Source organism: Aspergillus lentulus, assembly GCF_001445615.1.
Source record: "Aspergillus lentulus DNA, contig: Alt08, strain: IFM 54703, whole genome shotgun sequence".
In the NCBI taxonomy this organism is placed as follows: domain Eukaryota; kingdom Fungi; phylum Ascomycota; class Eurotiomycetes; order Eurotiales; family Aspergillaceae; genus Aspergillus; species Aspergillus lentulus.
Window position 1 is genome coordinate 2313501 of NW_028322118.1, and position 15798 is coordinate 2329298.

At 49.7% G+C, this 15798-nt stretch overlaps 5 protein-coding genes across 5 annotated transcripts; 2 read left to right on the forward strand and 3 right to left on the reverse strand.

Moving 5' to 3' along the window:
• Nucleotides 1-1277: 1277 nt before the first annotated feature.
• On the forward strand, nt 1278-2307 carry ALT_4005 (urate oxidase; the record flags this gene model as incomplete). The annotated part of the gene is made up of 3 exons (XM_033556739.1): nt 1278-1417; nt 1478-2124; nt 2186-2307. The coding sequence occupies 3 exons, from the start codon at nt 1278-1280 to the stop codon at nt 2305-2307; spliced, it is 909 nt and encodes a 302-aa protein (XP_033412630.1).
• A 370-nt stretch (nt 2308-2677) lies between these two features.
• On the reverse strand, nt 2678-3316 carry ALT_4006 (mitochondrial 54S ribosomal protein uL13m; the record flags this gene model as incomplete). The annotated part of the gene is made up of 3 exons (XM_033556738.1): nt 2678-2814; nt 2871-3231; nt 3296-3316. The coding sequence occupies 3 exons, from the start codon at nt 3314-3316 to the stop codon at nt 2678-2680; spliced, it is 519 nt and encodes a 172-aa protein (XP_033412629.1).
• A 422-nt stretch (nt 3317-3738) lies between these two features.
• On the forward strand, nt 3739-4519 carry ALT_4007 (40S ribosomal protein uS9; the record flags this gene model as incomplete). Its single annotated transcript, XM_033556737.1, has 4 exons — nt 3739-3784; nt 3859-3881; nt 4063-4134; nt 4229-4519. 4 exons carry the CDS (start codon nt 3739-3741, stop codon nt 4517-4519), a joined length of 432 nt encoding a protein of 143 aa, XP_033412628.1.
• Nucleotides 4520-5384: 865 nt separating this feature from the next.
• On the reverse strand, nt 5385-10529 carry ALT_4008 (LON peptidase N-terminal domain and RING finger protein 2; the record flags this gene model as incomplete). The annotated part of the gene is made up of 6 exons (XM_089599673.1): nt 5385-5894; nt 5958-6422; nt 6479-6531; nt 6612-6633; nt 6691-6835; nt 8920-10529. The coding sequence occupies 6 exons, from the start codon at nt 10527-10529 to the stop codon at nt 5385-5387; spliced, it is 2805 nt and encodes a 934-aa protein (XP_089456011.1).
• A 798-nt stretch (nt 10530-11327) lies between these two features.
• On the reverse strand, nt 11328-15458 carry ALT_4009 (putative cytosolic regulator Pianissimo; the record flags this gene model as incomplete). The annotated part of the gene is made up of 4 exons (XM_033556734.2): nt 11328-11529; nt 11601-11767; nt 11822-13660; nt 13713-15458. 4 exons carry the CDS (start codon nt 15456-15458, stop codon nt 11328-11330), a joined length of 3954 nt encoding a protein of 1317 aa, XP_033412625.2.
• Nucleotides 15459-15798: the final 340 nt, after the last annotated feature.

The following is a 15798-nucleotide window of genomic DNA, read 5'->3' on the forward strand; positions in this document are numbered from 1 at the left end:
GATATCCATACTGTGGCGATAATGAATGCTGTGGACGACCGTACTTGTAGAAGCCAAGGAGGGCGTTTATGCCATTTGCTGCTTGAGCAGAACATCGTCTGCTCGAATCGTGTTCACAATGCAGTAGTTGAACGAGTGTTGTGTTGTTGCTTTGCCTTTGTCAATCTTCAGCTGGTGCCATCGACCTACGTAGCATAGCAGACTTTGATGCATCCACTTAAGAGCTTTCTTCCAGCAGCAACCCTAGCTCATTTTTCGATCCAACCAGTCCAATGATATGATATTGGAAGCCGATGACAACTACACTCGCCAATGATTTAAGCTCTTATCGAGACGATGACAGACAAAAAGAAGAGCGAGCAGTGGAGCAATGGCTCAGCAGCCAATGAGAATGACGAGTTGCGCTAGATAATTGCTTCAAGTTCATTGAGCTAAAGCAATGCTGTGTTTTCCTGGGCAAAAGCTAACACGCAGCTTCTCAGATACTCTGAGACTATCTCTGCTAATGTATAGCCAACGATCATGATACCCGACTATCAACACGTTGGTATGTCCAGGAATTTTCCCTGCATTCCTCACTGTCATTCTCTATGGTCACTCCACACACTCCAGAGAGACTCCTGAAAAGGCCAAGTAGGGCTCTCGTATTCCAGATTTATAGAGCAAGAAAGTATGGGCAATATACCATCATCGCAAAACTAAGGTTTTCCATGACGAGAACTGATCAACAGCCCAGTTCGTTTGTCCAGTGGCTGGCATCTTGACTCCATGCTGACAGGTCGCCCTAGGTATACCTCAGTCATTCAAGGAGCATCCTGATTACCCTCATAATTCGGTGGTTTTTATCTATAATCGCATCATGCGATGGATTGCAGAGAGTCGTCAGCCTTAAATACCACCAGATATCAGGACTTCCGAATGCCACAAACCGCGCGATAAGATAAACGGCGGACAACAGTAAGGAGGATGGCCGCAGCCGTCCAAATGCGCGGCTATCGGAGGTGGCCGACATGGACAGCCAGCAACCATCATGCGAGGGTTTTTTCGCGGTTGTCCCTTTGTGACCGGATTTAAAAGCTCTTGGGTCTCCTGCTTGCATTGTACTACCAAGCTTTCCTTCCTCCTTCACCCGGATTGTTAGATTGTGAGCTTTGGCTTGATCATTACCCCCAATTTCCTTATCGTTCTTGAGCTTCCCCGCAGGACTATTTACCCCGACTCTCCGACTACACTTCTTTCTAGACAACTACAGCTACTCAGCTCATTCACTGATCAAAATGCCGGCCCCTGTCACTGCTGCTCGCTACGGAAAGGACAATGTCCGTGTCTACAAGGTCCACCGGGACGAGAAGACCGGTGTGCAGACGGTGGTGGAGATGACCGTCTGTGTGCTGTTGGAGGGAGAGATTGAGACTTCGTGAGTCGGAGTCTAGAGCACAGAGTCGGACAAAAGGTACTAACCGGAGATCTACGACAGCTACACTAAGGCCGACAACAGCGTCATTGTCGCTACTGACTCGATCAAGAACACCATCTACATCCTCGCCAAGCAGCACCCGGTCACTCCCCCAGAGCTCTTCGGCTCCATTCTGGGCACCCACTTCATCCAGAAATACAAACACATCCACGCTGCGCACGCTCACATCATCACCCACCGCTGGACGCGCATGAACATTGACGGCAAGCCACACCCTCACTCCTTCGTCCGCGACAGCGAGGAAACCCGCAACGTCCAGGTGGACGTGACCGAGGGCGCCGGCATCGACATCAAGTCATCCATCTCTAACCTCACCGTGCTCAAGAGCACCGGCTCGCAGTTCCACGGGTTCCTGCGTGACGAGTACACCACCCTCAAGGAGACGTGGGATCGTATCCTGAGCACGGATGTCGATGCCTCGTGGCAGTGGAAGCGCTTCAGCGACCTCGCCGAGGTCCGCGCCAACATCCCCAAGTTTGATGCCGCCTGGTCAGCGGCGCGGGAGATCACCCTCAAGACTTTTGCCCAGGACAACAGTGCCAGTGTGCAGGCTACCATGTACAAGATGTCCGAGCAGATCCTGGCGGTCGAGCCCTTCATCGAGACTGTCGAGTACTCCCTGCCTAACAAGCACTACTTTGAAGTTGGTGAGTACTGACGATGCCTCCTCTTCCTTGGGTTCCCATGGCTAACTCTTTGGTTCTGCAGACCTCAGCTGGCACAAGGGCCTCAAGAACCTCGGCAAGGATGCCGAGGTGTACGCGCCGCAGACAAATCCCAACGGATTGATCAAGTGCACCGTGGGCCGATCATCCAAATCTAAGCTGTGAGGGTGTCTCAGTCAACGGATTGCATTTCATGATTTGTCACGGGAGTTAGCCAAGGCATAACTGTACATAGTCTCTGGGAATAGGGTATTTCATCTAGCAATCATCCATCTTTAACTTGCGTATAGTACAGAAGCACCGAACATGTAGACGACTGAATCCCGCTGCAAAGGAGGAAACTGTTGGGAATGATTGAATAGAGAAAAACTGAGAATGAAAAAAACAATAAGTCACAAAACTCCCACCCATGCGCTAGTAAAATCGGTCCTGAAATAGCACAGAAAATATAGAGTTACAGAAGCAGATGGCGACCTATCCGAGCGGGAGAATAACTCGCTTTTGTTCGATTTCGTCCCCCTTGACCAAGCACCGTTCACGCAGACTGCTTGACCTCAGCCTCAGCCTCAGGCTTCTTGAAAGCTTGCTGCACCTCCGGCAAACTGCCAATAACCGACTTGTTGCCGAACTTCACGATATTCTCTTTGTAAGGATGAGCCAGACCCTCGAAGGCTGTTCAAGTCAGCAAGAGAAGCTCAAATCAAACAGCAAAGACCCAAAAGACTCACTCTTCAAACGAGCCAACCTCTTATCCCGAAGCCGGTTCTTGGGCAACATCCCCCGGACGGCCCTCCGCAGAACCTCACCACCGCCCCATTTCTCGAACATCTGGTCCATGGTCATGCTTCGCAGGCTACCGGGCCGCGTGGTGTGCGTGTAGTACTTCTTCTGGAAGCGCTTCTTTCCCGTCGTCCGCAGGTCGCTGCAGCCTACCGCGACGACGTAGTCTCCGCAGTCTGTCGAAGGGTCGTAGATGGGCTTGTGCTTTCCCATGAGGAACAGGGCGATGGAGGAAGCCAGGCGGCCGAGGGAGCGCGGGTCAGAGCCGACGTCGACATAGTGCCATGTACGAGAGTAGGCGAGACGTGTCTATACATATAGATGTTAGACAAGATGGCACAAATGGAGCTGCAAAACAGAACGGATATCGCACCTTTCCGATAGTTTGCGACATCTTGAACTGCTCTCCTCAATGAGGATCAATGAGGATAGACTGGGGTGAAAGTCGAAATCAGAACAATTGATTGAACAATCAAGACTGAATTATTATAAGGAAAACCCCGGAATTCTGATTCCCAAGTTCCAAAGTCCAAACTTCCGGAAAAACCTCCGCTGAGTCCGCTCCCCTACGTCCAAACTCCAAACTCCATCGCCGACTCCCGCAGGCTCAATTGTCACGTGATCACAGCCCCCGACAAGCCCTAGAACGGCACTAGCGCGGCGCACTAAGCGAGTTTGTCCGCACGGATTCTGCCCATCTCGAATCGAACGCCGCGAGAAATATAGCCCTGCGACGACGACAACTTTCCAACCCCCCTTCGAACCCACCCTCCGGCACACTCCTTCTCGACACCGACAAGGGCCATTCTACACATCATGGCTTCCGTCCCGAGTGTGCAATGCTTCGGCAAGAAGAAGACGGGTAAGTTTTTCTTAAAGGGCCACAGGAACGCGGAGATGAAGAACGGGATCACTAACTTGGAATTATCTGTATAGCCACCGCTGTCGCCCACTGCAAGGTATGAGGAGAATTTTTTTCCCTATGATGTCGCCCCAATTGGCAAACTGCGTGATTTATCGAGATGGATTCCGGGACATGAAAGAGAAGGGTTGACTGGAGAGGACAAAAACGGGGATTCGCTTTTGCTTTCGCATGGAAACAAACAACAGAACAAATGCTGAGAATTGTGTTATCAACAGCAAGGCAAGGGTCTGATCAAGGTCAACGGCCAGCCTCTCGGCCTGGTCCAGCCTGAGATCCTCCGCTTCAAGGTACGACTTACAAAACCCAACCGAAAGCGTCCCATAGATGCGAAGGAAAGAAGACAGAAAGGAAGAACAGAGATTCTGACGACAATGCAAATAGGTCTACGAGCCTCTCCTGATCGTCGGCGCTGACAAGTTCGCCGGTGTCGACATCCGTGTCCGTGTCTCCGGTGGTGGTCACACCTCCCAGATCTACGCCATCCGCCAGGCCATCGCCAAGTCCATCGTCGCCTACTACCAGAAGTATGTCGATGAGCACTCCAAGAACCAGCTGAAGCAGGCTTTTGTTCAGTACGACCGCACACTGCTCGTCGCCGACAACCGTCGTACGGAGCCCAAGAAGTTCGGTGGTCGCGGTGCCCGTGCCAGGTACCAGAAATCCTACCGTTAAACGACCCCGCTCAAACAAAAAGCCACGAAAAAAGCGCAGAATGGTGTTGTGTTTCTCTCATGGTGTACTGGGGAGGAGATCATGGTGCAATCCCACTGGGCAATCGAAGAAGGTTCGAATTTGGTTGTGGCAGTGGAATGGGTTACTGGCTCTGTCTCGGATGGATTTAGTATAGGCCAGGAATCTGAAATATTACCCATTTTTCTTGTTTGTCATCCATCTGCCCTTAAAACAGGGATGAGCGTTGCGGATGTTATCCTGCGTATCTGTTTGGGTCATCTTTCTAACTGTATGGTCTGGACCAAAAAAGGAATGCAATTTTCGGATATACTGTGACCATGACTGACTCGGGAAAAGCGCAGTTGTTTTGATGACTTTCTACCTTTACAAGACGCGGAAATTCAAACACCATTCTGCCTATGTCGTTGATGACCTAATTCTACAATTTGCTAGAAATTATTGCACTTGCCTCGCAGTATATGTTGAATCGGGAACCTCCCGTCACATACATCTGTAGAAAAGCATCCGACGCTGAAGGACGCGACAAAACCCATATCCTATGGACGCTTAGCATTTGGCAATGGATGACATCTGCCTACCAGAGGCGGTCTTGCTCTAACAGTGCTGCGCGTCCCTGCATCGCTAAGAAAGTTCCGCATCCGCATTCACTAGATATGCACGAGACCAATTGGAAGAAGCTTCACCTGCCGTACCAACTTCCCTCAGTCAAGATATTTAGAATTATTCGAGATTGTCTCATGCAAGGCAAAATTATCAAAGGGAAACGCAAGGGAGAGATGAACGCACTTTGCCATTTGAGCATGCATCTGTCTTCGGAACAACCATGCCAGATCAGCCACCAAGGTTAGGCTGAGACTCTACTCTCCGCAATGTTAATGCTACCATTCAAACACTGGGTGCCCAATGCGCCAGGTAGACTCTCGTGGTTTTCAACATCATCGTCTCCGGACCCATCAAGGGAAAGAAGTTGAAACCGATTTGAAGCTGACAATGACTTCTTTGAAGCTGGTTGTACTTCTCTTTTTGGGCCAGAGGGAAGCTCGGAGAGTAGCCCAGCGCATTCGTCAGGGTAAAACCCAATGCGCATACCCTTGTAAGTGCCTCGAGACATCATGCAGGACCGAGCAAATAGTGTATTGTGAACGGAGTTGGTGGAGATGTATGCATTGCCTTGCTTGAATTTCACAGTGATCACAATCAGGTTGTGGATATGCTCAAGGTCCCTCCGGATAAGTGATTCGGTGATATTTGCATTCACATTGTGGATTACTAGATTCCGAGTTGCGCCGTTCCTGATCTTCGATCCGACGTATGGGGGAAGGTAGAATTGCCGGTCATTCCATGAGACCTCGACCTACGAAAGTGAAGAATGGTCAAATACAGGTACACGTGCAAGGGCTTCAATAGGCTTTCTTACGCGCTTCCCGGCAATATGACAGCCATGAGTTTTTGCGTGCTGCAGGAATTCGGCAGCGGCAGCTGGTTCAACAAACGAGACGTAAGCGGCATGATCCCGAGCCCGGAGGTAAAGATGCAGCAGACCACCGCCTCTCACTGCATCAACGACATCTTGATGAGTGACCCGGTCCGGTAAGCCGCGAATAAAGACTGTGCGTTGAGCTGCCGGGGAAGAAACAACAGAATCTGCGCTTCTCGACTCTTCGTAGTCATCCTTTTCGTCACTGTTTGGAGAAACGATGCCATCATCTTCAGTATCTTCCTCATAGATCTCGCCGACCTCATAAGAAGCATTTCCATAATCGTTGGAGCTCTTGGATTGGGTAACAGAGCGATTCTTCAGTCCATCAATATCCTTCTGCTCATGGAGCTCTCGAGAAACTTCGGAGGACTGAGACGGAAGATCTGCTCCGTAAACCAAGATCTGAAGGAGAGAGTGGTCAGCAACCACATGGCTGTGCGACTGGTATGCAATCATACATCAAGAGTTTCTTGAGATAGACCCCCACCCAAAAGAGAGTCTTTCAGTTTCTCTGTATGGTGATCAGATGAGTATATGGGCTTGCAATATGGCCTTATGATCCGTCAATCAGCGTAGGATGTGTTGACTCACTGAGATGATTCGATGCTTGCAGCTAGATTCATTAGCAAATGCGCTGAATAGGAATTAGACGATGTCTTCTCTATCTTACCAGCTGCTGGTATTCTGATTTCAAAATAGTAACATAATCTGCGCCGAGCAGGCTGGTATTTGGAGGTAAAGGTCGCTGGTCAAGTGTTACGCGAGCATGAGCCGGGGTAAGGAATCCTCGCGTAGAAGATAGGAGGAACTCACAGCTTCAGTTCTGTCAGAAGCATCAGTACTGTTATTTTGCTTTCTGATTCTTAAGACATGCTAGCAGAGATGAATAACAAATTGGAGCATGAGTACTTACTTCTGAGCAAAGGACCTAGAATAAAGGCCACCATATGAGGTGATTGAAGACATTGTATCTAGTACCAGAGTTAGTTGATGATGGAGTAAAGAGAAGGAAGGAGGAAGAAGCAAACCAGTGGACTAAAAAATGGCATCTAATAAGTAGATGTTTTCAGCCAAATTAGAAATAAAGTAAGGTAGAAAAGACTTTAGGCAGAGACAAGGTGCATGAAAGGGAAAGACAAGATAATCTCCTCGTCTTTGGGGACAGGCATATCGCAATCATTCAATAACCCCACGTTGACTTTGCAGGAGCGATCGACCAGATGACCAAGGGAGTTGCTCGTTTGGTCGTTTCCAAAGTATACTTCTATTTTCTTCATGTCCTCTCCACGCCCACTTATCTCAGGCAGCTTGAACAGCTTGAGTCTGTTGCCATACTTACTCCCGCGATTGTTTCGATGAAACAGAAGTCCCAAGGTGAGTACATCGATGGCCATTACTACTAACCTACGAGGCTACCTATCATCACGACTATCTATGTCCTATACAGAGCTCATCGATATACTCAGAGGTAGACCAAATCTGAGTGTCAATCTGCTATGTCGTTCTCTCTCGTTTCAAACGTCGAATATGCGCTGTGTGACCCAACACTCACTTTTCCAGACTCACCCTGTCTAGTGGCGCTGGACAAGTCAGACCAACTGGTATCTCCAAAAAAAGACAAGGTCAAGTAAATGATGGTTCGCAGGACTTCGCATCAACGTAAAGCAAGTTCCACCATCCCTATGATCTGTCGACTCTTCCCATTGGCGGCGATGCACAACCGGTGAGCGGACGCAAGGCGCTTGCTTGCTACGATTGCATATCCAACTAGCACCAGCCACAAAGCTCATCGCCTCACTGCGGATGCTCCATTGCTCATCTGCAGTATTCTGTACAACCAGTGTGAAAATTGACACGATAGCTGATTTGATTTTCCTGCAACCTAGATCCGAGAAAGAAAGCGGTAGTGAACAGATTTGCGCAGCCATCCAGAAATTTGAGAAATGTCCGCAGTTGGCGTATAAATATAAACAGACTTTTCAAAGAGTGAATCGTTTGATTATGGAGAATTAGCACGACCATATTTGGCGGTCGTGGGATTTGGCTGGAATGATGTGTTCTGTTATTCCTGTGAACTGCTAATGGAACAGTATATGGAAGAATGAGAATCTCAAAGCAGCCTCACATCATGACGATGTCTGATTTGCACTAGCTGACCGCTACGCACAGAGTGCAGGATGCGTTATTAATCGTCAGACAAACCCATTTTTAGTCAAAATGGGATTGGATGTGAGGCCGAGCCTCGGGATGTTTCTTGCTTAGGTCACATTGGTGAAGTGTGAAGATAATAGCGATTGAAGGATGTGGCATGTGTTGTAATCTCAAAGTTTTTCCTGCATGCACGTTCAGGCGAGGAGATTTTCTATCAGAGTCTCTACTCGGTATCTGCTGTCTGTGTCTGAGCCTCTCTCTCATCTTCCTCCTGTGGCCTTTGTGGAGCTCTTGGAGGCTCCGGTTGTTGCTCTATGTTTGGCCTAGTATCCACTGCCTCCCTTCGTCTGATTCTCATTATCTGACCGAAATTGGCTGCAACCTGAAAGAGAAAGGTGGCAAGGAAAATGCCAATGACGAGGGTTTGTGACAGATATGATCCACCGTCTTGCGGCGCAGTCCGCCGTTGGTTGCTTTCATATGTAGCAGGGTTGGCGGAACCGAATGACACAGAAACAGAGAAGGAGAAAGGCGAAAAAGAGGTGAGAACACTTGGAGAGCGCATTGACTTTGACGATGTTATCGGACCTAGAGCCAAGGGAATGAGACCGAAGACGAGAAGTGGGACGGCTAGTCATAAGAGAGAGGCGAAGGATTGTGGAGTCGACCTGACCGAAATGTCAAAGTGAGTATAAAGTGCTCTCTAGAAGATTGATTGAGAACTAGGTAAGGGCACTTGAGAACGTACCACTCCCGGGCCTCTGCCCTTCTAGCCCACTGTGCGGTGATCTTCAGCCGCTCCCTAACACTTGTTGCTGACAGAAGCGTGTACTTTTCCTCTTCGGATACAGGAAAAACACAGGCAAGCCACCAGGGGAACTGCGCTGGATCTGAAGGTATATCTCCGTAGGCCATCAAGACGCGCGGGTGTAGCCATCTGGCTCCTTCGCCCCGCCGCTTTCGTACAAAATCCAGCCCCAACTGAAACAGTTCTTGCGTTGACATGGAGTCTAGTGGCTGCTGGGATGGCCGGGCTTCTGTTGAACGCTGGGAGATGGTCGACGTCTCCAAGGACTCCAGATTCTCCTCTTCTGCGATAGGAATATCGTCAACACGCTGTATTTGGCCAACATGGTAGCCATCCACTATGTGAGATTTGATAACCTTGAAGCGCGATACACCATTGGCAAAAATCAAGCTTCTGCCGCCAGGAAGGGGCTCAAAGCGCTCGACCCTAAGAACCGTGCCATATTGCATGAATTGGGATGCTCCTAGTTGTCCTTGAGGTCGACCTAAGCGGTTATACATGACCATTCCAAACTTGCGATCTCTGCTCTCCATGACTCTTCGTATCATGAGGCAGTAGCGAGGTTCAAAAATACGCAAGAAAGTCGGCATAGTTGGAAATGATAGAGAATTGACGAACAAGGGTAGAATAGTTCCAGCATCTGAATCAGACTGCTCCTCAGCCAGACTCTGCCTCTGTGAAGCGAGCTGGTCCGAGAAAAACAGCTGCGTAATGTCGGATATCCTCTTATTGACAGGCTCAGAATTTATGGTCGAAGACATGTTCAATTTGCGCCGGCAGATAGGACAGAGATCACTATGATCTAAAACCGTTGCAACGCAGCCGCGGCAGAACGTGTGGCCACAGGTTGTGGTCAACGGGTCCGTGATTAGCGAGTAACAGACTTGACAGTCCAGCTCATTCCGAATGGAATCTTTCAATCGCTCAAATAGTGCACTGGACTGATCAACATATCCCGAGCAGTCTTCGAGCGCTCTCTCGTATATAATCTCCGTCGCGTCGCAGTCGAAGCGTGCCTGCCTCACCAAGTTGTACACTCCCCTCAATACATCGGGGCCAATGTCCGCACAGTTCTGCGTTGGCTCCTGTCCCTTAAAGCCCTTCCAGGTCATCCGAAGCCCATCCTCCCCCTCATTGCTCGTATCCGACGCTGCCGCAGTATGCGCGAGAACTTCGTCAAAGACGTCCACGAGCCTGCTCAGTAATACATCGACCCCACAGTCGCCCACACAATGTTCCCCATGGCAGTTATGCTGCCCTCTCCAGTAGCACCTGAAGCCTTGCTTTCGTCCCTTGTCTGCCGGATACGTGATTCCCTTCCGCTCATGAAGCGGGGGAAGACAAGCTCGGCAGAAAGTATTCCCACATGGCAGCCTGAGAGGCGAGCAGAGAGGCCGTAAGCAGTGCGAGCATTGAATCAAACGTATGAGAGAATGTGCTAGGATGGGCTGAGAGGTCGTGACCTTGTCGGGGCTTGTGGTTGCGGCGCTGGCGGTAGTGCTATCATCATGTGGAGAGTGTGGAGAAAAGGTCACTGGGTCATTTTCCATTGTTACTGGGCCAGTTGATGGTCAGAATGTGTGAGTGTGCCGAATATTTACGGTGCAAGCAGTATTGAATATTTCACTATCTTCAGTATAAATTGCTGGTGTAGATGGCATGAGGCGATCGATGACTAGCTTAGACCAGATCAGTGTTGGGGTGCTAAGGACTGCGGAGGCATAAGGCCTCGGCCATCCCGAGGTTTAGTCACTCCACTCACTCTTGGTTCCAACCCGTCTGACATTGAAAGCTAAACTACATCATACTTGACTGAAAAAGTTCTAGAAGTACGATCGCAGAAGTTCAGTAGTAGCTCATTCATGCTGGATATGCTTGCATAAAGGATGGAATGTGTATTTGTATGTACAGAATTGCTTGTGAGACGCTTCGTGAGCCGACGAGGAGCTCGAAGCCAAGAGTACCGGTGAGCCCTTAGCTGTTGATCAAGTCTTCGCCCGTTGAACTACTTCTCTCAGTTGTTCTGGAGTCTGGTCTCAAGCAGAGGGGAATCCGGCGTAGTCAGAAGATTATAAGAGAACATAACATGGTGACATCTTTCATTGCTCATGACTGGACATGCCTGAACGCCATACCAAGAATGGGGTACTCTGAAAGAAAACGTAGCATCTCGCGTAAAATGCCTAACCTTGAAATCAGGAATGCAATAGTGTGGCTCGTAACCATCGTCATCATTCACATTCAATGAGAGGGGAAGGAAGAGATATGTATCGATGATGATTTTAACGTAGGATGAGGTAAAAGGTTACAAAGGCCCAAGACGGGTGGTCCAGCCATAAAACAGTCCATCAATCGGATTCTTGCGATGAGGCCGTCTCGGAATCAGTGTCTGAGTCTTCTTCCAGCACGATACGTCGCATTACGCTCTTGTCAAACAGATCAAGGGCAAAGCGTCGTGCCGGTAGTCGATAGTGATGACCCTCGAGGATGCTGAGAGTCTTGCGGAATAGATGAGGTTGGCGAAATCGATCCGGATCCTTCGCTTTAATGCTACAGATTCACATATGTCAGCATGGTTTCTACTCGAGATAACCGTGATCTTGAACACTTAATCGACTTACTTATGAAGATCTGTGGCTGCTCTTTTGGATAGAACTGTATTGCCCATGTCGACTATTAGTTTCAAGATCTTCTGATTGGTAGGATCTGGATCGGTCGTGGCCGCCTTGAATTTTTCATGAGACAAGCGTTTGGCTTCAACGGGCCGAGAATGAGAAGGGAAATCGACCTGCAATCAGAGTTCAGTATACTTGGACGCCTTGACTGCTGACGTGTTACCTACCAAGAACAGCTTTTTGAAGTCCGTGGGCAAACTCAGCCCGATCGAGTCCCCTTTCTGGTCGACTGCGGAGTCCCATCCGGCTTCCCGGAGTACTTTCAAGCCATGTCGACTGCGAGAAATTAAGCCAAGAACAAAGAAAGCAGTGCCCCTCATCGTCAAGACTTCAGAGCTTTCGGCAATCTTCACAATCTGTTGGACGATGTCCGTCTCGAGAAACAGTGCTCCCAATTCCATGGAGCCAACGTTGCCGACAGCCCAGAGGCAGCCCTTGACTTTGAGAAGCGCCTCGGTATCTTCTTCGTCCAATCGAAAATCTCGAATAGTCCAAGCGAATTCACTGAAGTGGCCCGATTGTTCTAGAAGTCGACATCCCTCTTTCGTCCTCGCAAGTTCTCTGTAGAAATGGGGGGGTACAACTCCAACGTCCTGCAAATCCACGAAATCCTCAGGCGCAAAGCTTCCCCTGCGAGGTTGGTCAACGTAGGCTCTAGAAAGCGCAGCTTCCACGAGACCAACGTAGGCGTCGTTCCGCCCTAAGAACCAATCGTCCATTTCTTGCGTGATGTAGTCAAGGCCGTCCAGGTAATGATAGCCAACTGATGTCGACAAAAATCGTAAAAGTAAAGGTGCTCCAATCTCACCGAGGTGATCGAGCGAAGGTCGGCATTTGACAACATATTCAAGGTAGTCTCGATGGTTGCACGCTTCCTCAAGTATCTTGACGGCAATCTGACATACGGAAACATCAGGATCGTACAGCTGGGTTACCAACAGCTTAACAACCCAGTCCGCTCTACCCAGTCCCCCTTGAGCGGAAAGATGCACATTTCCGACTGCGTACTTCCGCAGCAGCTTCGTCGCGAATATGCGGATATCTTTAGAACCAGTAGTGAGAGCTTTAGACAGCAGAACTCTCAAATGGCTTTCTTGATTGTAGTCAAGGTTACCCAAAAGCGTTTGTATCAGATCGTCCCGATCCCGAAGTTCAATTATATGGTAGAACATGTTGAGCATGTGCCATCGCTCCATCATAGCAAGGCCGTTGGGGTCGCCGCTTAGCGTCCCTAACATGGCAAAGTATCCTCCGCTCAAAGTGGTAGCCATCTGCTCTCGCGAAAAAAGAGGCGAGGAGGAGGTCAGTCCGCTCATTCGGTCGACCTGTGCGAGACATTCAGCGACCTGCCTTAAGAATTTATTCTCCGCCAGATACTTCGTTCCCTCTGGGACTTGGACTAGAGTGCGCATCAACGCGCATCCAGTCCGAATATAGCGCTGATTCGGCTTGGTGTTGGGAACCATAGAGAATCTGTATTTGAAAGGTCGATAGAATCCTATGAGCCGTTTCATAAACTTTGAGCCCTTTATGGCCTCGTCTAGTCTCTTCGGGTTTGTTAGGGGCCCTTCGACAATACGATGGATCAGGTCCCATTTCCATTTAATGTAGTTGACAGTATTCAGGACGTTTGTCTCCAATATCGCATTGCGGAATTGCGTCTCATCCATGGCGGGACTCAGTCGATCTTTGCCTTGGTCACCAGACAGAAGTGAAGCAGAAATGTCCACATCAACGTTATAACGCCCTGCTCCATTGGAGTAGCCTACCGAGCGAGCTAAAGTTCGGTTTATGCTCTCTATTTGATATATGGTTGAGCTGCACACGTCGTGGTTCTCAACATCAAATTTGACGGCTGGTGGGAGTAAATGTGGAAGAACTTGGAGTTTCGCGCTGATACGTTGAGGTAAGGAATGGTGTGCCAACTTTAACACCTCTGTCAGAAGCAGTGTAGCTTTCCGCCTCAGTGACTGATCAGTTTCTTCCTCGATGAGGTCTGAAAGAGACTGTTCCTGGTTAGAGTATGTATGGAAGGAGAAAGATTCATGAGAAGCATACCTGTGAAAGTCCGGCATCAATCAGCGTCGCGAGAATCAATGTCGAAAAATGCGCTGTCAAATCAAACCTATCATCATTGCTGTCGTAAAATGCGCGAACTGGTTTTGCGTCGGACTCGGATCTGAGGTTAGCAACTCTGCCATACGTGGTGAGTCGGCGGCCTGCGAGAAAGGAAGATGACCATGAAGGTGGTTTGATTCGGAGAGCATCAAAAAGTAGTTCCATAATCAGATCTCTTGCCTGTGGATCTGGGTAGTGAAGCGATTCTAGGAGGGATTGAAGAGGTTTGGCTTCATGTCTTGCAAGGATTATCAACCCGGGCCATGTTTTAAGCATTGCGGAGATGGCTTTGGCAGACGATTTCAATCGTCCATTATGAATCGAGTCCGAAAGGGAGTCAGTAAATGGCGCGAGTACAGCCTCGAGTTCGCATCCTCCTTGCAGGTGTTTTCTGCTGTGTGGTGTATCGAGAACATGCAAGAAGCTTGCAATCAGACTTTCCGATGCGCCAAAAGTCCCCTCTGCTAAAGCATCGTGCAAAGTTGCAAATCCTCCAGCGTAGGCGATCAGCTCCGGATCCTTGACCAAGATTTCAGCGAGAGTCATAATAGATATGTTTCGAAGACGGTCCTCATGATGTTCAGCAATGGAGACGATCGTTCGCACAACAGCTCGTGAGATTTCGTGAACGCCGTCTTTCACATCCAGAAAAGCTCGGACAAACTTTAATGCCTGTTCGCGCTCAATGCTAGCTTTGCTCTCCTTGACTAGAGATAGTATCACCAGCTCGTCTGTGTGCAGGGACCGGATGATTTGAAGTGACTTTCTATCAGCTATGGCGTATCGAGTCAAGCGGTAGCCAGCCGCTACGACTTCTTTGCTGTCACTTAAGAGCATGACTTGAACGCGCAAGCCGAAGACGGACCATGCAAGGTCGTATTTTAGGGTTGGGTGACGTCTAAAGAGTTCGACCAGACTGTTAGCTCGTTCGACATAGTAATCTGGCGCCATCCCTTCAATCTCAAGCGCCTGTAATGTTTCCGCGAGGACATAAGTAGGGGACTCCATCTCCGCCTCGGCTTCTTCCAATCGATCATCGTCAAGTGTGAGGTCGTTGTTCCGGGAGGGCGACCGCCTCGGACTACCCCGAAAAAGAGACATTGAAAAGCGATTCCGCGGAGGAGTTGACGGCGCCTGCGCACGTAGTAATTCCTCCTCGAGCTCATGGTGTAGTTCCGCAAGCTTGCGATTGGACGAGCTCAGTTCGGATTCCACCCTCAGACGCTGATCCTTGGTATGTTTCGGGTCCTTGGCCAGAAGTGCCTCAAGCATGTTCTCGGTTCCGGTTTTGATCTTCATCTCTTTGGCGATCTTGTCGCGAATCGCAGCCTGGCGCTCCTCGGTACTCGACAATTCTTCCAACTCAACATTGCTGCTTCCTCGTCGCCTGTAGGTACCATCGGGTCGGGGTGTCACACTCCGCGACGTAGTCATGCTCTTAAGCTCCGAGCTGAAGCTACCAGGACCCCCAAGGGAAGGCGCTAGAGAGCCTCCAGAACCTCCCCGAGGGCGGATACTTGCACTGTTTCCAGACTGTGAGCGACCATTCCTCCCAGGTCTTGACGCGGTCTCGGCCCAGCTGCCATTTGCGGAGGCATCTTCCTGGCTGGCATACGACCGTCCATCACCCAGGTCACGGTGCTGGATCGACGTTCCGGAGAAACCTGAATTATATCCGGACGCCATAGGTCTCCATCTAGTCGCAAGTGGGAGAGTGCGTATCACCTATAGCGCAAGAGACAAAGGATGAAGGACCGCATTGAGCTCGAAGGAGGTGTATCAAGAGACTGTATGGATGGTGCTGACCCGGGTGTCTTGTAAACAAAGGCCAGTGATTAACTTCAGAACAGAATGAGGCGCTGTTTGGAGAATGAGGAGTTCGAAGGGAGGGGATGCGTGCGCCGCGGTCACGGGGGCCAGCTGTCCGGGAGTGAAACAAGACCGCACCGCAAGCTATTCAGATCGGTAGAGGTTCGATGTAGGTATCAGAATGCCGGCATCATAGTGTCGCTTCAAAGGTTCGAAG